Raw genomic sequence first — 21,443 nt, 5'->3', positions numbered from 1 at the left:
GTTGGACCCCAGCTGGGCCGGTAGCGGTGTGGCCCTGAGCCTCGGGCTCCTCACCTTTTGATTGGAGCTCAGTGCCCCACACAGGGTTGCTGTAAAGATGAAATGAGAAACATTAAATAATTTGGGGCTAACTAGTTGCCCAGACTAACTTCCATGTGGCCCCGGACCCCACAGACCGTTGCTTCTGGGTCCCACAGTGTTTCCAAGTAGGTAACTGCCCACTAGTTGGCTTCCCAAACTGGAGGGTGTGCCCCTGTGCCCAGAGACTCCCGGTGGCTGGAAGGTCAGGGTAGGGGGCTCTCTAGAGGCCACACCATGCAACCCCGGGGTCGCAGCTGAGACCCAGCACCCCTGGGCAGAGCATCAGGCCCAAATGCCTGTGTGCCACCACGGCCATCTGCCGGGCAGGCAGGGACCAGGGCCCAGGGTGCTCTCTGGCTCTGAGCAGGACATGCGTTGCTTTCTTCTGGACTGTGGGAGGCCACGGTTCTGGGCTGTGGGAGTCAGAAGGAGGCAGAGTTCTTGGGGTCCACTGTTTTGGGGTGCTTGAAAACATTTTAACCGGAGAACAGGCGAATGAGTTTGCACATTTCGAGGAGGGAAGTACTCAGTTTTGTGACCGTCTTGATCTCCTTGGAAACACTTTAAGGACTTTTCGCCGACTTGACCAAATGTTTCTCTTCCAAGGGGGATCCTAGTTAAAGCTAGCCCTCGTCTCGCCCGGTGTCAGGGTTTCGGGGTGCCGGGGTGGGGCGGCCCTCACCCTGCCTCTGCCCGCAGCTCTTCGACCGGGAGCTGTGCCTGCGGCAGCTGCGCTACTCGGGCACCATGGAGACTGTGCGCCTCCGCAAGCTGGGCTTCCCCCTGCGCTACACCTTCACGCAGTTCGCCATGCGCTTCGGCGTCCTGCTGCCCAGCACGGCCCGCCAGCAGGTGCTGCGCCTCCTGGGGCTCCCTCCTGGTGCCCCGGCCCTCCCTGGCCCCTGGCCCCCACCGGAACCTGCCCTTCCTCCTCCCCCCCTTTCCCTTCCTCGCTGTCACCCCACCCCGCCCCGTGGTGCCCTGAAGCGAAGAAGGCCTCTGGAAGGGGTTGGTGGCTGAGTCTGCTCCTTCCAGGACTCTGCGTGCAAAACAGAAAGGGGGAGGTGTGGTCTGGGGAGCAGGAAGTCCTCCTATCCCTCCTCATTCAGCTAGTCTCAAGTTTGGGATGCCCAAGTGTCCGGCAGCCCCCTGGAGGCCCCAGACTGCACGGCGTGGTGGCCTCGTGATCCCCGAGCCTGAGGGCTCCCCTGGGCCCCAGCCTTGATCCCAGGTGCCCTGTGCCTGTGCCCTGGCCCAGCAGCCCCTGACTCAGGAAGACTCAGATCCCAGGAAGCCCTGGGGTGGGGGGCCCTCCACCTTCTGCCTTGGGGTCCCTGCTCCAGCTCCACCCAGCCACTGCCATTCCTCCTTGGCAGCTTCAGGACAAGTCTCGACAGATGACGCTGTGTATTGCTGAGAAGTGGCTGGGGACAAACAGTGACTGGAAAGTGGGAAAGACTAAAATTTTCCTGAAGGTGAGACTCGGACGTGCGGCCTCAGCCTCCTGAAGCACGTGGGCTGGGCTGGTGCCCACCAGGGGGCGCTGGCTCACGCACCCTGCTCTGCGTGTGCCCCACTCTGAGGCACCCGTTGTAGAAGGTGGTGCTGGGGTCAGGGAGGCAGGGGAGCATGGAGAGAGCCCAGCCCAGCCTGGAGTTCAGGAGGCTTCTCAGGGGCATCGAGGGCCAGGCCTGAGGACACAGAAGGGCTGCCCCCACGCCCAGGCGGAGCCAGAACAGGCTTCACTCTGTGTGGGTCACAGGCCTTCCAGGGAGCTCGTCTGACCTGGGGACGCTCTGCCTCCATGGCCCCAGAGAGCTGGCGCTTCAGTGCGCTGCCCCTCACCTGCTGGAGCCTGTGCTTGGGCAGGTGTGTGCAGGCAGCTCCCAGCTCCCCTCCCACCTCCCTCCTTCCCAGCTTACTGGGAAGCCTCATGTCACACAGAGGCAGCCTCACGGTTCTACTGGCCTTCAGACCCTCTAGGTTGCCAGTTGGTCAAAGAGCCACTAGGGAGAAAACCTTCCTGTCCCCTGTTCTCGTAAGCCGTGGATGGGTGGACACATTGAAGAGGAGGAGGAGGAAAAGGGGGGCAGAGAACGAGAAAAGAAGGGAGAAGAGGAGAGAAGGTCAGATCAGGAGATCGTCTGCAGCCATCCAGACACCCCGTCCATCCCGACCACACTTTCCTGTGCCCTCTACTGCCTCCCCTTTCCTTGTAAAGTCCTCCCTCATCTGTCTCCAGCGGGACGTCCTGGTCCCCCCTGTAGCCAGCCCATGCACTATGAGACCTACGCTAGGGCCTGGGGCTCTCACCTAAAAAAGAAGCTGAGTGGTTTCCACTGGGAAGGTGAAGCTGGCAGGTGGAAGGCATTGCCCAGGAGGGAGACACAGGGACATAGAGGGTATAGGGTGTGGGTGGATGGTTGAGGAGGGGAGGCCGGGAGTGCCCTCCCCTCCTTTCTTCCTTCCTGGTTGCTCCTTGAGACCACAGGCAAGGTCTTGTCCATTTCTGGGTCCCCAGTGCCCACCCAGTCACACCAAAAGGTTCAGTGCTTGGTACAAGGCTGATACAGGCAGGCAGGACCTCAGCCCTGGCCTCTCCTCATCAACTGTCCAAGGCCGTGCTGCCTTCTGCTCTGCAAAGACCGTCCTGGCCATCCAGAGGGCAAGCCGGGGGCACAGGGTCCGGGGGGCACTGCAGTGAGCCAGGGAGGTCAGAGCCCAGGGGCGCATCTCCCACAATGGATCCTCTGCGGAGGGTAAAGGGAACATTCTTCTGTTGAAACTCTCATGCATCCATAATACAGTTGAATGCACAGTTCACCTGAATTTGGGGAAATAAAACAACTTCAGGGAAATTTTTGCCCCTCTTGGGTTCTCCAGAGCAGAAATAAAATTTGCTAGCTTGCACTGACAAGAAGAAAATGTAAGTCCTTGGATTGGGGCTGGGGCTTGTGGTTTGCAGCTCCCATCTCTCAGCCACATTAAGGTCCGGTTGAGGGTTCTTCCCCTGCTTGGCCTCCTAGGAGCACATTTAGGAAACTTCTGGCCCCAGGCGGAGGGCGGGGTGAGGGAGGCAGCTACGTGGTGAGCGCTCTCTCCTGTTGTAGGACGGACAGGACACACTGCTGGAGCTGCAGAGGAGCCGGGCCCTGGAAAATGCAGCGATTAGCATCCAGAGAGTCCTGCGGGGCTACAAACACAGGTGCCAGCCCTGCCCACCCCCCTCCCCGCCCACACACCTGTCGCCCCCAACCAGGAGCACATGTTCCTGCTACTCCCTCCCTGGGGGTAACTGAGGTGCAGGATCTCTCAGGACCTCCCTGGTGGTGGGGTCGGCGGGGCGGGGGGAGACCTACTACATAAGCAAGAGTCAAATGAAACATCAACCCTGGTCTCAACTATATTTTTATGTTCTCCTTTAACTGTCTTAGACAATTTACAGGTTTGGGTTTATGAGGTGGTTGGTTTTGGAGGGAAGAAAAAAACTGTCGATTCAGGTCCCTGGTCAGTGAAAAGGTAACACTTGAATTTCAGTCAATGTTCAGCAAATCAGCAATATTACTTCCTCTCCCTCACCATGTCCAGAGGGTTCTGCAGGTCCACGGATTGGGTCTCTCTGCTATCCCAACTGTTTATCACCAACTGTAGAAAGGACTGGAAACTCAGACATGAGAACATGGGAGACAGCAACTGACCCATAAGAACAGAGGCTGTGGCCCTGCCAGTGTGGCTCAGTGGCTGAGCGTCGACCCATGCACCAAGAAGTTGCTGGTTCAATTCCCAGTCAGGGTACATGCCCAGGTTGTGGGCCAAATCCCCAGTGCGGGGCTGCAGGAGGTGGCTAATTGAAGTTCTCTCTCACCAATGTTTCTATCTCTCTCTCTCTCCCTCTCCCTTCCTCTCTGTGTCTAACATCAATAAAGAAAAAAATATTTAAAAAAAGAAAAGAATAGAGGGTGAGGACACCTATGAGTAGGCTCATGAGTCAGGGAGACGTGGCTTGGAAGGTAACACATATCAGCAGCCAGCATCAGGCCAAGTATTTGGAACCAAGGGTCATTGGTGTCAACTCAGCACCAATAGGAATTCCCAACTCGAAATATGGTGAACAAGGAAACTTTATTTAGTGCAAACAGCTCAGTTGTGATACAACACAGCAGCAGAACAGCTCAGTGGTGTCATAGTTCAGTCATAAAACAGCATGGCTATGCAGTAGCCCTAGAGGGAGACCTCACCCCACCCCACCCCAGCCTGCTAGACAGCTCTGCTCTGCTCTGATCCAGGAAAATACAATCTGCAGTCTCAGTGCAAAGAGAAACCACTCTCCCAACCAGAGAAGAGTTGACTTAGAGAGAAGGCCCCACCCCTGATCCCTGATTGGTCTGTCCTTATGCAAATGAGATCTTCAAATCCTTACCATTTGATTCATCCAAAAAGCACTGTCTTGATTGGTCAAAATGTAGCCACTGTAATTGGTTAGTGAAGATGCTAATAAGGAAATAGGCGTGCAGCTCTGTATTTTGGACTTCACATATAAGTGAATCATATGACATTTATCTTCCTCTGACTTATTTTACTCAGCATAATACTCTCTAGGTCCATCTATGTTGTTGTAGATTGCAATATTTTATTCTTTTTAATGAGTGAGTAATATTCCATTGTATATATACACCACTTCTATTTTATCCACTCATGCACTGATGGACCCTTAGGTTGCTTCCATATCTTGATTATTGTAAATAATGTTGCAATGAACATATGAATGTTTTTTATTTAGTGTTTTGGGTTTTTTGGATAAATACCCAGAAGTAGAATTGCTGGGTCCTTTTTTTCTCTTGTTATAGACTTTGATTGAAAGTCTATTTTGTCTGGTATGAGTATTGCAACACCAGCTTTTTTGTTTGTTCCCATTTTCATGAAATATCTTTTCCATCCCTTTACTTTCTGTCTGTGTGTATCTTTCAAACTGAAATGGGTCTCTTGTAGACAGAATATATAAGGGTCTTGTTTTGTTATTCCTTCGGCCACCACATGTCTTCTTTTATTATTTTATTTTAATTTTTTTAATCCTCACCTGAGGACATGCTTAGAGAAGAATGGAGAGAGAGAGAGAGAGAGAGAGAGAAACATTGATGTGAGATAGAAACATCATTCAGTTGCCTTCCATACATGCCACCAATGGGGAGCGAACTTGCAACCTAGGTGTGTGCCCTGACCAGGAATCGAACCGCAACCCTTTAGTACACAGGATGTTGCTCAATCATCTGAGTCACTCTGGCCGGGTGCCACCATATGTGTTTTGATTGGACCATTTAATCCATTTACATATAAAAGAATTATTGATAAATATGTATTTATTGCCATTTTAATTTTTGCAGTCTTGATTATTTTTTTCTTTTACTTCCCCTTTAAAAAGGTCCTTTAACATTTCTTGTAACACTGGTTTGGTGGGATGAACTCCTTTAGCTTTTTCTTGTCTGGAAAGCTCTTTATATGTCTTTTGATTCTAAGTGATAGTTTTGCTGGGTAGAGTAACCTTGGTTGTAGTTCCTTTCTTTTCATCACTTTGACTATTTCTTGCCAATCCTTTCTGCCCTGCAAATTTTCTGTTGAGAAATCAACTGACAGTCTTATGGGAGATCTCTTGTAGGTAACTAACTGCTACTTTTAAGATTCTCTCTGTCTTTAACTTTTGGCATTTTAGTTATGATGTGTCTTGCTGTGGATCTCTTTGAGTTCATCTTGTTTGGGACTCTCTGTGCTTCCTGGACTTGTGTGTCTTTTTTCTTGACCAGGTTAGGGAAGTTTTCCATCACTATTTCAAATAGATTTTCAATTTCTTCCTCTCTCTCTCTCTCTTCTCCTTCCAGCACCCCCATGATGCAAATGTTGGTACGCTCAAAGTTGTCCCAGAGGCTCCTTATTCTATCCTCATTTTTTTAAATTCTTTTTTTTCCTTTTTGCTGTTCTGATTGGGTGTTTTCTGCTTTCTTATCTTTCAAATTACTGATTTGATTCTCTGCTTAATCTACTATTGATTCCCTGTAATGTACTCTTTATTTTAGTTATTGTATTCTTCTTTTCTGACTGGTTCTTTTTCATGTTTTCTATCTCCATTTTTTGTTTCCCATCTCTTTTTTGAAATTCTCACTAAGTTCATCTGCTCTACCCTTAAGTTCATTGAGTATCCTTATAACCAGTGTTTTGAAGTCTGCATCTGGTAGATTGCTTGTGTCTATTTTGTTAGGGCCCCCCCCCCCCATGAGTTTTGTTCTAGTCTTTCATTTGAGACTTTTTTTTTTGTCTCCTCAGTTTGGCAGACTCCCTGTGTTTGTTTCTATGTATTAGGTAGAGCTGCTATGTCTCCTGGTGTTGGCAGAGTGACCTTATATAGTAAGTGTCCTATAGGCCCTGTGGTGCAGCCTCCTTGGTTATTTGAGCTGGGTGCTACAGGTGTACCCCCTTGTGGGCTGTGTCCACCCGTCTGTTGTAGTTGAGCCCTGATTGCTGTTGGCACATTAATGGGAGGTATTTACCCCTAGACTGATCAGCTGTGAGGACTGGCCACAACCACAGCAAACCCCATGGAGCAGGCCTCAATTCAGCAGGGCTCTGGTTCCCAGATGAGTCTGTCTTAGAAATGTGTCCCTCGTGGGTGAAGTTGGGTAATGCTCTGGAAAATCTGTCTACTTGGTGCACTGGCTCCGGGGCCTTCTAAGAGATGCAGGCCCAGGTCAACTGCCACCTGTGCCCTGCCAGGGGCCACCAGCATGAGCTGCAAAGCAGTCTGTTGATGGCGGCTACCTGTGCTGGACTTGGAGGTGCCAAGATGAAGCCAAGCTGAAAACCGAGTCCAGCTGCTGCTAGTGCCAGGCCTGGGGCCATTTAGCAAGAGGTACAGGGCATTTCGAGGCCAAATACTGCTTGTTTGGGATTTGTGAATTTGGAGAGCTTTCAGAAAAGTTTGTGGCAAGAGCCAAGACAGGCCATTTGTATAGAAAAGCCACTGGCAAGAGCTTGGGTGGGCCCAAAAGTTGGGTGGGGCAGGGTCTCAGGGAATCACCAGGGTGGGGTGAACAGTGTGAGCCAGGTGGCTGGAGACTCAGACATGGCGCCTGCCTGCTGGCTCTGTGCAAGGAGGGCTCAGCAAAGGAACAAAACCAAAACAGTGGCCTCTGCCAGCACTTTGTCTGGAAGAAAGCTGCCCCTCCAGCCCTCGCTGGACAATTCATTTCCTTCCCATATGTTCCTGATGCCTATCAAGCTGTTGCCCCAGCGTGGAGCTCAGAGGGAGGGAGTCCAGTTAGTCCATGTGCAGCCCTTTAACAGGAGCTGCCCGGGACTCCAGACAACTCCACCTCAGCCTCTATCCCACTGGTTTTCACAGCCAGAAGTCATGGGGATTCTCTTCTCGGCACTGGATCCCTGGGCTGGAGGTGCTGATGTGTGACTGGGACCTCTCACTTTTCAGGAACAACCTGTACAGCTGATATATCCCTCCCGACTTTGAATCCCCACACATGGATGTGGGGCCAGCCCATTCTATGTCTCTGACCTTTCTGTCAGTCTCCATGTGGCTTTTTTGGTAAATCCTTAGCTATGGGACTTCCGTTCAGCTAGACTCCGGTGTTCTCAGTGATGGCTGTCCTGCCGTCTGGCTGTTACTTTGATTTGGTTGTGAAAAAATGCAAGTACTGTGCTGTCTTGACCAGAAGAATCTGATTCATTTTAATTGAAGTTTTTTTTACTTTGAGATCATTGTAGATTCATGTGCACTTGTAAGAAATAACACAGAGCCCTGGATGGTTTGGCTCAGCAGTTAGAGCGTCGGCCCGCAGACCAGAGGCCCAGGCTCGGTTCCCACTAAGGGCACGTGCCTCAGTTGCAGTCTGTCCCCGGCCCTGGTTGGGGTCATGTGGGTGGCAGCCAGTCGATGTGTCTCTCTCACATCGATGTTCCTCTCTCTCTCTTTTCCTCCCTCTCTCCTTCCTGCTCTACCTGAAGTAAATGCAAATAAAAAATGTCCTCGGGTGAGGATAAAAAAAAAAAAAAAAAGTGGTATGAACATTTGTATACAAGTTTTTGTCATTTCTCTGGCCTAAATGCCCAGGAACGTAATTGCTAGATCATATGGTAGCTACATGTCTCGTGATTTAAGAAATTGCCCACTGGTTTCCAGAGTGGCTGTCCCACCGGCTGTCCCACCAGCAGCATGTGAGTTACTCTGTTCTCTGCATCTTCTGCAGCACTTTGTGTTGTCACAACCTTTTATTATTATTTTTCTTTATTAATTTTAGAGAGAGGAAGGGAGAAGGAGAGAGATAGAAACATCAATGAGAGAGAACATCAATTGGCTGCCTCCTGCATGCCCCTCACTGGGGATCAGGCCCACAACCTTGGCATGTGCCCTGACAAGGAATCGAACTGGCGACCTCCTGGTGCAGGGGTCGATGCTCAACTACTGAGCCACACCAGCCAGGCATGTTGTCACCACATTGTAATTCTAGCCATTTGGATAGGTAGTGATGACATCTCACATGGTTTTCTGTTTCCCCCAGAGACTGAAGGTGTTGAACATCTTCACGTGTGCTTATTTGCTATATGTACACATGCTCTTTGGTGAAATGTCTGTACAATTGTTTTCCTGTGTTCTAATTGAATTCTTTGTTGAGTTTTGAAAACTCCTTTGTTGAATATGTGCCTTGCAAATCTCTTCCATCTATAACGTGTCTCTTTATTCTCTTAGAGGGTCTTGCGAGCTTCCGTGTTTAGTTTCGATGGTTTAATTCATCAGATTTCCCTTTTATGGGTCATGCATCAGTTGTCAAGTCTAAGAACGCGTTGCAGATTTTCTCTTGTTTTTTAAAATGAAAGTTTTTATAGTTTTACTTTTTACATTTAGGTTCATGACCTGTTTTCTTTTTTCTTTTTGTAATTTTAAATGGATGAATTGTTTATTTCTGGAATTTTCCATTTAAAACTTTTGCACCGTGGCTGACCACAGGTAACTAGAACTGCAAAAGGCAAAACCTAGATAAGGAGGGTACTGCTGTATATTCATAAATGTAATATAATAAACATCAGAATCCCCCCTTTCCCCACGCCTCCCCAGACACCCGGTGGCTCAGGAACGTACACGCACAGCACCATCCCTGGTGGTGATGCTCAGCGCCGCACGGGCAGCCTCCGGGCAGCACTCGAGGCCCTTGACCGGTCAAACCTGGGCCCTTTGGCCCGCAGGCCGATGCGTTAACAGCTGAGCCGAACCAGCCAGGGCTGCGGCTGGTTTCTAACATGATTGAGATCTGCTCTTCTAAACCCAAGAAAATACCCTAAAAATTATTAGAAGTGATAAGAAAACTAAGTTACATGTGAGATAAAAGACACATCCAGATGTACCAAGCTCACCTCGGGGTTGTCCACCTCCACAGAGGCCACATCTCAGGCTCCGCGCCTCATCGTCAGCCACTCCCTTCCTTGCAGGGCAGCAGCTGGATGGAGCTTGCCAGGCTGCCCAGGCCGGGGGACGGCCCCACGGCCTTGACCTGCCCCCGGACAGGAGCCTGGTCTCGAGACTTCTGGTCTGGTTTCTGGCGGGCACTGGTCAGTGAGCAGGAGAGAGGGTGGCTCTGGCAAGGAGTGAAAAGCTAGAGACGGGATGTACCCTCTCACAGATCTTCGCGCTGAATGGGGGTGTTCTTGATTACTCTAAAACTTGGATTGTCCTCATTCACAAATTTTGTTGTTGGTGGTAGATTTTACATTCCTAACATGTCTGTCTTCTGGCTTATAAAGGCTATAGGACAGAATTCTTCTGTGGATTTGATTCCCCCAACATTTTATTATCCCCCTTCCCTTCAATAACAGTGTTTACCCCACAGATTTTATTTATGTATTTATTGTCTGGTTTTATTTATTTTTGTTACAGATGTTTCTCTTTTTTTCCCCCATTGACACCCTCCTCCTACTCCTGTCCCCGCCCCCACCCCCAGCATTGTTGTCTATGTCCTTGGTTACACATACATGAGTTTAAGTTCTGTGGTTTATCTGTTCCCTCCCCCAACATCCACCTCTTCTGAGGTTTGTCAGTCTGCACCCCACTTCTATGTCTCTGGGTCTGTTTTGTTCCTCAGCTTGTTTTATTCATTATATTCCATGAGTAAATGAGATCATGTGATATTTGTCTTTCTCTGCTTGGCTTGTTTCGCTTAGGATAATACTATCCAGGTTCCTCCATGTCATCTCAAAGGATAAGAGATCTTTCTTTCTTACAGCTGCATAGTACTCCATTGTGTATATGGGCTATTTCCAGATCTTAGCAATTGTAAATAGTGCTGCTATGAACACAGGGGTGCATATATTCTTTCTGATTGGTGTTTCAGGCTTCCTAGGATATATTCCTAGAAGTGGGATCACTGGGTCAAATGGCTACCCCACAGACTTTAAAATGTATGAGGTTGGTGCACACCTCTGACTTGTGTTTCTCCTTGTAGGAAGGAGTTTCTGAGGCAGCGGCAGGCAGCTGTGACTCTTCAGGCTGGGTGGAGAGGCTACTGCAACCGACGGGACTTCCAGCTGGTAGTGGCGCCCTGGGGACTGGGCTGCGGGGCGGCGGTCACTGTCCGATACAGACAGATGCTAAAAGTCTGTTTATCTGAGCGTGAGAGCCCAGGCAGGAAGGACCAGATCAGCGCCTGATGCTGACAGCAGATGTTAAACGACCTCAGCACCCACACTTCCTCCTCAGCGTGGCCGCAGGTCACATGGCAGGCTGTGCTCTCCTGCAGAGTGCGGGCGTCTCCACAGCTAGTGCCATGTCCTCTGAAGACAGACAATGGCTACTGTTCCTAATTGTCAGGCTACAGAATAAGTTAATAAATCATTTTTTTCTTGGCCACAGACACTGCTAATGAGCAACCTTGACCATATCTTTTTTTTTCTTTATTGATTTTAGAGAGAGAGGAAGGGAGAGGGAGAGAGAGGTAGAAACATCGATGAGAGAGAACATCCATCGGCCGCCTCCTGCATGCCTCCCACTGGGGATCGGGCCCACAACCTGGGCGTGTGTCCTGACCGGGAATCGAACCGGCGACCTCTCAGTGCATGGGTCAACACTCAGCCACTGAGCCACGCCACCTGGGCAACCTTGACCACACCTATTGGGCCTCACTGGCCTGCTTACCTTTGTCATGGATATGACTGTGGTTGGGACACACAGTGGTCACATCAGCAAAACTGACCCCAGGCCTGTCCAGGTTCCATGCTCACAGGGGCTCAAAGGCAGCTGCCGAGGGTGCAGAGGCTGCCCGGGGCTGCTGCTCCACGCGCATCATTTTACGTCATGAGCCGACCCTCGGCAGCTGCACTGCAGCGTTGAGGGTTCACGTTCCCAAAGCACGGGCTCGTGAGCAGCGGAGCTCGAGCTCGAGTGCAGGCCTGTGTGACCGCCAAGCCTGGAGGGTGCAGCCCGGCCTCACACACCCATGTTGGCTTGGTCTCTGGAAACCAGTAGGCTCATCCAGGGATCTCAGGGACTCCTGTGGCCCAGAGCATGTTTGCAGCATTGAAGGGGGTGTTCATCAATTTATTATTTCCTCCTTATTTTAAGGATCCCTGAGGGATTAGTTCCATGGAGCAGGCCACGGGCCTCCTCCACACGGGTGTGCCAGCTCCCGAGAAATTGGCTGGGTTTGGCTGCAGGGCGAAAAACAAGGCCTCTGGAATGCCATCGCTCACTGACATCCAAGCCAATTTTTTATCACTGGCCACCCAAGGGCCACTTTATTACTTATGCCATTTCACAAACACTTATTTAGCACTTATTTGCATGCCAGGCTCTATTCTAAGTGCTTTACAAGTAATAGCTCATTCAATACGCTGCGCTCATAGGTGTAGAAAATGTTAACATTCTGCCTTCTGCCTACAAGCAGAAAACAATAAAGCTAGTTTGCGAGGTGTCCTGGGGGTACCACCTGTCTGCAGCTCTTGGTCTTCTTGGAAAGGTCATCTCTGTGCTCTCTGCCCTTCCGGGCCCGGACCCCCCGTGAGTGTGGCCTCTCTTGCCTCCTCAGATCCTGCTGGGGTTCGAACGCCTGCAGGCCATCACCCGGAGCCACCTGCTAGCGAAGCAGTACCAGGCCATGCGGCAGAGGGTGGTCCAGCTGCAGGCCCGCTGCAGGGGCTTCCTGGTGCGCCAGCAGGTCCAGGCCAAGAGGAGGGCAGTGCTGGTCATCCAGGCGCATGCCAGGGGCATGGCTGCCCGGCGGGACTTGCGACGGCAGGAAGCCAATGTAGGTGGTCACTGCCCTCGAGAGCAGGTGGGGACTGGCGAGGGCCCCAGGGGGAGGACAGCAGGAGTGAGCAGCGGCACTGACCCTGAGCAGGCAGTCCTGTCTGCTCCCCACTCAGTCATCACTGAGCAGGCCTTCGTGCCGTCTCGACACCACAGTCACCCCCAGAGTCAGGGCAGCAGGACAGTCTTCTACCCAGAACCTGGAAGCTGAGCTCCTTGGTCCCCTCCCTTAAGCCTGGGGGACTGTGTCTCAGCAGCACTGGTCAGTCTTCCGGGAGGCCCAGCAGACCAGGGCTGGACGAGCTGTGCGGAGCCTCCTGTCCATGGGGAAGGCCCCCGGTTGCTGGGCTCTGGATGCCAGCTCAGGCCACAGGGTCTGGGCAGAAGGGGCTGATGGGCAGGGAGCAGTGCATGACCCCATGTCCCCCAGAGGGCACCTGGGACTAAACCTCAGTCACCTGAAAACTGTGAGGAGGAACAGGGGTTGAAGTGAAATGTATCCCTCCCTATAGATGAACACTGGGGGTACTGAGCAAATTACTAGTGCAGTGGCCAGGGCAAGTAAGGGAATAGAACCTCAGCTCTTTCAGCAGCTGCTTCTGTGCCCACCCACCCCAGGCTCACCATGTATGCTAACACGTATGTATGCTCACCATGTATGCTAACACAGGCCAAGGGACCTCTCCCAGCAGAGGCCCGCGCTCTTTGAATCGAGGCAAGTTGGAGCCACGGTTTGAAGCAAGGATGTGGAGGTCCTGGGTTTGAGGTGGTACCTCCGGAGCATGCGGGGCTAGGGACAGACAGGCAACCTCTCTCTCTGGACTGACTGTCCACTGAGACGTGAGCTAACTGATCTCTAGTCATCCTAGCTATTGAACCCAGGAGTTTAGAGGAAATGCATTGCTTTGGGTAGATGATGGCAGGAGCAGGTTTATCTGTGAGGCGCTTGCCCGTGGAGCCCGTGGATAACCCCCATGGTGTGTGCTGCAGGGGCTGCCGGTCACCCCTGCCGGAAAGAAGAAAGGCCCGAGTGCCCCGCCCACCCAGAAGCGCAAGTCCATCTACAACACCATCACCGACACGGAGATGGTGGAGCAAGTGTTCGGCTTCCTCCCATCCATGATCGGGGGGCAGGAGGGCCAGGCCTCACCTCGCTTCGAGGTGAGATGGGCCCTATCCTTCCAGGGTCCAACTGGGTGGGGACAGGATGGGCCCACCCGGTCGGGACCTCATTCGGCCTCTGGGTTGGCTGAGAAGCAGAGGCTCAGCAGGGGAGCTGGCGGGGTGGATGCTGAAGTGGGTTCTGCATTCCTGGGTGAATGGGCAGAGAAAAGGGGAGAATGGGGTTCTGGGGTCTCCCATTTTCACAGAAAGCAGGTATCTTACCTGCAGGACTTCCCAGAACCTTGAATATGTAAATGCTATTGGGCAGCTCTGCCCCTGAGGTCTGACCTCGTCCACCCCCACAGAGCACCTTGAGTGCTGCTGCTCCAGGAGCAGGACTGGGGACCGGATGCTAGGAACTAAGGACCACTGGCTGCAGCGAGCAGGGTCCGAGCACAGGTGGCACGGTGGGGAAGAACAGCCCACGGCTGTCCTGCGGACTCTCACCACACAGTGCTCTGGGCCCCAGGCCCATGACCTAGACATCCCCCCAAGTGCTCATGCCTCTCCCCCCGTACATCCACACCCACACACTCACACACAGCACAACAGCCCATCTGCTCAGCAGGGGCGGCTGGGACCACCTCCCCGAGAGCAGCACCTGAATGAGGGTGGCGGAGGCGAGGACAGGGGCTGTCTAGAGAGCCCGTGTCTGCGGGCAGGGGCTCGGAGGGCGCTCGGGCAGCTGAGGAGCTCGGGCTGAGGCCTGTCCTTCCCGTGACAGTCCACCAGAGGCCCCCGAGGGTGTGGGGTGAGGGAGTCTCAAACACGATGGGGAGTGGACAGACGACTCTGCTCCTGGCGCGTGACCAGACAGGCCCTGCTTGGTGCCCTGGCCCCCAGAGTGCGGGCTGGAGGATGGCATCTGCCCCGAAGCCTGACGCCTGTCCCTGCTTCTCATGGGCCCAGGATCTGGAAACAAAGGCCCAGCACTTGCCCGAGGTCGACCTGGACACAGTCCCCATGGTGGAAGAGGCGGAGGAGGACATGGACGGCCTAGCCGAGTACAGCTTCGCCAAGTTCGCCGCCACCTACTTCCAGAAATCGGCCAGCCACACGCACATCCGGAAACCCCTCCGGCACCCACTGCTGTACCACGAGGATGATGCCGACTGCTCGGTACCTAACCACTCTCTGGTTTCTGGTGGCTCAAGGCACCCCCATGACCCCCAGTGTATGCTGCGGTTCCGCAGGATCACAGAAGGGCGGGGTCGCCGTGGGCCGTGCTGCAAGCCAGATGCCAGCTGGGACTCTGTTTCGTCTCCCCAGGCTGCCCTGGCTGTGTGGGGCATCATCCTGAGATTCATGGGCGACCTTCCGGAGCCAGTGCTCTTTGCCAGGAAGAGTGGCAGCTCAGTGGTGCGGCCGGCTCGCGACGCCGGGCACAGGGACGGCAGCACCCAGCCTCCACAGCACGGGTCTGCACAGGTGTGTGGCGAGGGTGGTGGCGGGAAAGGGAGACCCCTCTAGGCATCAACGAGGCCCCAGGCCCCCGAGGAAGCAAGACATAGAGTCCCCTTGTCAGCATCACCCTGAAACCGCCCAGCCTGGGCTCCCCATTCCTGGGAATTCAGTCTGGAATTGTACTCAGGAACTCATGAGTCAGGATCACACTGAGGACATGTTTAGTTGTGGGCACTGCTGGAGCGGGCACCGGCTCTGAGCCTTCGGTTCACTGCAGCAGAATTCGGATGTGCGTGCAGCACGGACGCCAGGGCTCGTGCTGCCCTCCGGGCGTTCTCGCCCGCCTGCCGTCCGAGGCAGGCTGATCGTGTACGACAGCTGGGCCATGACCGAGCCAGGCTTCGCATTCACTGCACCGCTCAGAGAGCAAGCCCTCGCCCGGCCTGCCCTCTGACAGAGGCTGGACCAGCCCCAACAGTCCAGAGGCATCACACTGCAGCGAGTGTGCGGGCCCACCAGCAGGAGGCGCCCATGCCCACCCCACACATCAGGTCCTGTGTGCAGGCCGACTGTGGGGAGATGTGAGTGGCCAGACAGCCTGGAATGACGTGGATGGCAGTTCGTGGGCTCTGCAGAGTTGTTAGTTCCCTCCTCCTACGTAACATGCACCCCGAATGTCAGCTTGGAACAGCAGACAGGCATCATCTCACGTAGTTTCTGAGGACCGGGAGCGGCTCAGCGGGTCAGGTCCGGCTCAAGGCCTCTCCCGAGGCTGCTGACAAGCTGTTGACCAGGCTGCCGTCATTTCAAGGCTTCCCTGGGGCTGAGGAGCTGCTTCCCAGACAGCCCCTCCCCCGCCGTTGGCAGGGCCTGTCCCTGCCTGAGTGTTGTCACGGTGGGTTCCTCCGCAATGACTGACCTGACAGAAAGCCAGAGGGGAGCCACATGGCAGTCGCATGGCACTGGGCAGCAGTGTCCGGAGGCAGGAGGCCCCGGGCTGCCTTGAAAGCTGGCAGCCACTCAGAGGAGGGGCCTGCGGAGCTGTGCGCGGTGGGGAACCTCGGGGTCCACGGGAGGGGGCTCAGACCTCAAGTTTTCATTAGAAATTCATTCTTCAGCCTGGCTGGTGTGGCTCAGTGGCTGAGCGTCGACCCTGCACCAAGAGGTCGCTGGTTCAGTTCCTGGTCAGGGCACATGCCCTGGTTGTGGGTCCGATCCCCAGGGGGGGCACGCAGGAGACGGCCAGTCAATGTTCTCTCTCATCGATGTTTCTATCTCTCTCTCCCTCTCCCTTCCTCTCTCTCTAAAATCAATAAAGGGAAAAAAATTTTTTAAATCCATCCTTCGAAATTGATTTTGCCCTTATGTCAAGAATCAGTTGTGCAAATTTGCGGGTTTATTTCTGTGTTCTCTATTCTGTTCCACTTATCTGTGTGTCTGTCCCTCTGCCAGGCTGCCCTACTGTCTGTAGAGATACAATGTCTTGATGCGGTGGACACTGATTTCTCCTGCCTTAGTATTCTCTTTCAAAATTGTTTTTGGTATTCTCATTTCCTTGCTTTTCCATATACATTTTAGAACAATCTTACCCATATCTACAAAAATAATCTTGCTGGTATTTAAATATGAGTTTCGTTGTACATCAGTGTGACTATGCTGAGTCTTCTGATCCACGAGCTCCATTTATTTTAATCTTCTTTGAGCTCTTTAATCAATGTTTTGTTTTCAGCACACATGCTCTCTATGTGTTCTATTAAATTTACACATAGGGTTTGGAGAGGTTTTGTGAGGGAGAGATTATAATGGTACCACACACACACACAGCAAACCATTGATTTTGTGGACCTCAATTTAACAGATTTCGGATTTAACGGACAAAATTTCCCATCTTTATGTCATATGTGAAAACTAACACCCTATTAATTTTTAAAGGCTTTTAACCAAGATTTGTTTACAATTAAATTAACGGGTTGTTTTTTGTTATTAATTCACTGTTATTTAACTCCCTTTTATTCAGCAAACACTGTCACTCCTTTTTTTTAATTAAATTTATTTATTTATTTTTATTACAGATGTCCCTCCTTTTACCCCCTTTGGCACTCTCCTCCCTGCTCCTGTCCCCCCAACCCTTCACCATATTGTTGCTCACGTCCATGGTTGTGCACACGTAGAAGTTCCTTGGTTTATCTCCTCCCTCCCCCTGCCCCCTCCTCTGAGGTTTGTCGATCTGTTCCCTACTTCCATGTCTCTGGATCTATTTTGTTCATTAGCTTATTTGTACATTATAGTCCACAAATAAGTGAGATCATGTGGTATTTGTCTTTCTCTGATTGGCTTATTTTGCTTAGCATAATTCACTGTTATTTTTAACAAATTTTAGTGAATAGGCCATATGTTGGAAAAAACACTGCAGTAACTTTGCTGACATAAATAAATATTACATACCTTCAACTAGAGTCTACATGTTAAAATCCAAGAGTCACTGCTCATAAACAGTGTTCAGCGAATGATTAGCATGTGATCACACCACACTGTGCGTGGTAATTGGTTCTGTGTCGCCTGGTGTGACTTTGTGTGGTTGTTTTAACACCTGCCAGCTGATGTTGCCATGTGCCTAACGGTGCCCCAGCCACGCCCCAGCGTGTGCATGTGCCTACTCATGGTGACTGGTGAATGCACCCATTTACTAGACCTATTCAGTATAAACAAAATTGTAGTAATACCTGTAGAAAACTTTTTGTACATTAACTTTAATCACACAAACGTGTCTACATAAGTAAAAACAGGTAAACAAATTGTCAATTTTTTAACATATGAATTTGGAAAACCTACTTTATTCTATAACAGACTTTTGGCTTTAATGGACACACCCTGCCCTGGCCAGTTTGGCTTAGCAGTTAAAGCTTCGGCCTGCGGTCCAGAGAGACCCGGGTTCGGTTCCCGCTAAGGGCGTGTACCTCGGTTGCAGTTTGTCCCTGACCCTGGTTGGGTTGTGAGGGTGGCGGCCAGCCTATGTGTCCCTTTCACGTCGATGTTTCTCTCTCTCTCTTCCTCTCTCCCTCCCGCTCTATCTGAACAAAAAATGAGAAAATGTCCTCAGGTGAGGATTGAAAAAAAAAAATGTACACACCCTGCCTGTATTAGTATATATATAGTTTGATTGGAGAGAGAGAAAAACATTAATGTGAGAAATACAAATTAGTTGCCTCCCATATGTGCCCCGACTGGGGATCAAGCCCACAACCTGATATGTGACCTGACCAGGAACTGAACCCACCACATTTTAGTTTACAGGACGATGCTCCACCAACTGAACCACAGCTGCTAGAGCGAAATGGTACTATATGTTTTTTTATTTGTTTTTATTGATTTTAGAGAGAGAAGAAGGGAAAGGAAGAGAGAGAGAAACATCAATGAGAGAGATTTGAAATATTGATCAACTGCCTCCTGCATGCCCCCTACTGGGGGTCGAGCCCACAACCTGGGCATGTGCCCTGACTGGGAATCAAACTGGTGCCCTCTTGGAGCATGGGACAACACTCAGCCACTGAGCCACAGCAGCCGGGGAGCATTTTATTTTTTTATTTTGGCATTGACATATTCATTGCTAGCATAGAAAAAATACAATGTACTTGTGTGTTGATTCTGTATCTCGCAACATTGCTGAACTTTCTTACTTTTTATAGATTTCTTGGAATTTTCTATGTAGACATTCATGTCATCTGCAAATAGGGACAGCTCATGTGTGTCATGTTCTGTGTCTGAGGCAAACCAATCTCCCCAGCCAGAAGCTGGTGCCCAGCCCCAGCAGCTGGGCCGGTCCCAGCCGAAGCCCAGCCCCACACTGAGCTCTAGGTCAGCAGGATCTTCCCGAAGCCCATGGAGACAAAGCGCGGCCTTTGCCTGAGGAGCCAGTGTGTCCTCATGTCCTCGAAGCCCAGATTCCTTGGCCACCCTGACAGCGCTCCCACTTGTCATGGGCAGAGCATGTTCCGATTCATTCACCCGATTTCCACGGAGATGAGCGTGGCCTGGGCTGTCCAGGGCCCCTGGGCTCAGACCCAGCCCCACTTCAGAGGGCTTTACTGGTGACAGGTTCCCTCTGGAGTCCCAAGGTCCGGAGCCCTCCCGGAGGGCGTTGCTGGCCGACCAGCATTGCCTCGTCTCTGGCCTCCCCTGGCCTCTGTGTCCTCTCCCAGGACTGAGGAGGGTGCTGCGCACGGGAAAGTGTGCAAAACCCAGCCAGAGGGGGGCTGCATGGTGCTTTGTAAACTAGACGGGAGAGGGCTGGAGAGACAGACACTCGCCCCACCCCAGTGGCAGACAGGTCACTGCCCTACGGTGCTCCCCAGTTCACCTGCTTACACACTCTCTCCCTCCGCAGAGGCCCAGCCTCAGGGACAGAAGGATCAAAGACATCTCCTCCATGAAGCTGAAGCGCTCGGCCCAGATCACGGGCCAGGTGAGCCCAGGGCCAGGAGCTTGGCGACCCACGTGGTTCCAGGCTTTTGCCCTCCCCCCGCAACCTCGGCTGCCTCCTTTGCAAATGGGGAGAATCACAGCTGCCCTGACTGCCCTCTTTGGTGTTCAAGGTGGCAAGCCGACTGAGTATTGGAGAGGAGGCATTTGAGTCTGAGGGCTCCATCTCAGACCGCCCCATGTCCAACCTGGAGAAGGTGCACTTTATTGTGAGCTATGCCGTCCTGAAGCCCAGCCTCAGGTCAGTGCCCCTCTCGCCTCACCCCCATTGAGAACGTCGGACCCCTGGCTGCCTCTCTACTGGTAACCACAGCCGCCGCCTCTGCTTGCTGTCCCGGGACCTGCAGACTAGCTCTCGGTGCAGCAGGTGTCATAGTCGTCCAGGGCTCTTGACTTGCTCTGAGGTCAGTCCCATGGGCAGAACCCGGTTTTAGGAACACAGATTCAAACTGGGCTAGTGATTCATGGCACAACAGGCTACAATGCAGGGTCCTGTGAATGAGCAGGTCCCTCAGGCATGTGATATATATTTTGTTTTCTATACAATTTGATTTCTAGCCATTGTGTTTTCAAGTAAATTTTAAGAAATATGTGTACTGCTTTCAGGGATAGAGTATTAGATTTTGGGGGCTCACGTATTTTAGGTTATTTTAAACCAAATTTTGGGAAATGTTGGCCATTCTTTCATCAGATATTTCTTCTATTTCATTCTGTCTCTCTCTTTTTCTTTAAACTCTATTAACCTGTGTGGGACATTTCCCTCAGGTCCCTGTGAGTCTATCCCTCCTTTCTCTCTTTTTTATTCTTTTTTCTCTGTTCTTCACATGAACTGATCTTTCTCTTATCTTCCACAATCTGCTGCTACACTCATCTATGAATTTTTTTAAATTTCAGGTATTATATTTTTCAGTTCTGGAGTCTTCACTTATTTTTTTTCTAATAGTTTGTTTCTTCGTGAAGACTTCCTGTTTGTGCACTGCAAACATGTTTCCTCCATGCTCCTGAGCATGGTTTTCAATGCTTTTCTGGCTTCCGGTCAAGACAGCAGAGAGGCAAACACTGTTCCCGCCTCCTCCCCTGACCACATCACAACAACTGAACACAGAACAACCATCATTCAGAACTCTCTGAAGTCTGGCTGAACAGAAGAACTGAAGCTAAGGATGTACTGAAGACGCCACACTGAGACTGCGGAGAAGCCGAGGCGCAGAGTGGGCTGGTCCTGCACCCATGTGTGGCAGTTAAAAATCAGGAGAAATATCTCAGCTTCAGAGGTCCCCCTGAAGAACAAGGAATCCCAGCCACATACCAGACCTCCCAGCCCAGGGTTCCAGTGCCAGGAAGAGAATCTCCATCACTTATGGCTGTGAAAACCAGCAAGGATTGGGGCTGAGGGAGGCTGAGGCTTCTGGGGCCCCAGGCAGCTTCTCTTAAAGGGCCAGTGCACGGACTTACTTGGACTCACTACCTCTGAGCTCCAGCACAGGGGCAGCAGCTTGAACAGCACCAGAGACATATGAGGAGGAACTGAAGTGTCTGGCTTTGGGGTGAGGGCTGGAGGGGCAGCCTTCTCCCAGACAGAAGTGCTGGCAGAGGCCATTGTCCTTTTGCTGAGCCCTCCCTGTGCAGGTGCAGACAGGTGCCATATCTGAGTCTCCACCAACCTAAGTAACACTGTTTTCCCTGCCCTGGTGATAACCTGAGACCCCACCCCACCCAACGTGCAGGCCCACCCAAGATGCTTCCAGTGGCATTTCCCTACACACAGACTGCCTTGGCTCACACTGAAGACTTCCCTAAATTCTCTCAAATGCTCACAAATGCTCCCAAACAAGCAGCATCTGGCCTCAGCATGCCACATACCTCTGGCTAAATGGCCCCAGGGCTGGCACTAGTGGCATCCGAACTTGGTTTGCAGCTTGGCCTTGCCTGGGCACCTCCAAGCCCAGCACAAGTAGCAGCCATCTGCAGATTGCTTTGTAACTCATGCCAGGTGGCCCCATGCAGGGCACAGGAGACA

General features: G+C 51.9%; 1 protein-coding gene across 1 annotated transcript in view; it reads left to right on the top strand.

Moving 5' to 3' along the window:
• MYO7B (myosin VIIB) overlaps window positions 1–21,443 on the top strand; it is a 100,702-nt gene that overhangs the window by 52,523 nt on the left and 26,736 nt on the right. Inside the window, exons 16-25 of the mRNA XM_036254578.1 lie at window positions 781–933; window positions 1,458–1,556; window positions 3,192–3,286; window positions 10,578–10,662; window positions 12,156–12,401; window positions 13,367–13,537; window positions 14,450–14,659; window positions 14,810–14,968; window positions 19,329–19,406; window positions 19,537–19,664. Of these exons, the coding sequence (XP_036110471.1) occupies window positions 781–933; window positions 1,458–1,556; window positions 3,192–3,286; window positions 10,578–10,662; window positions 12,156–12,401; window positions 13,367–13,537; window positions 14,450–14,659; window positions 14,810–14,968; window positions 19,329–19,406; window positions 19,537–19,664 (1,424 nt within the window). The remainder of the gene's footprint in view (window positions 1–780; window positions 934–1,457; window positions 1,557–3,191; window positions 3,287–10,577; window positions 10,663–12,155; window positions 12,402–13,366; window positions 13,538–14,449; window positions 14,660–14,809; window positions 14,969–19,328; window positions 19,407–19,536; window positions 19,665–21,443) is intronic.

This window comes from Molossus molossus, unplaced genomic scaffold (genome assembly GCF_014108415.1).
Source record: "Molossus molossus isolate mMolMol1 unplaced genomic scaffold, mMolMol1.p scaffold_m16_p_11, whole genome shotgun sequence".
In the NCBI taxonomy this organism is placed as follows: domain Eukaryota; kingdom Metazoa; phylum Chordata; class Mammalia; order Chiroptera; family Molossidae; genus Molossus; species Molossus molossus.
This window is presented reverse-complemented; position numbering and strand designations above follow the sequence as displayed.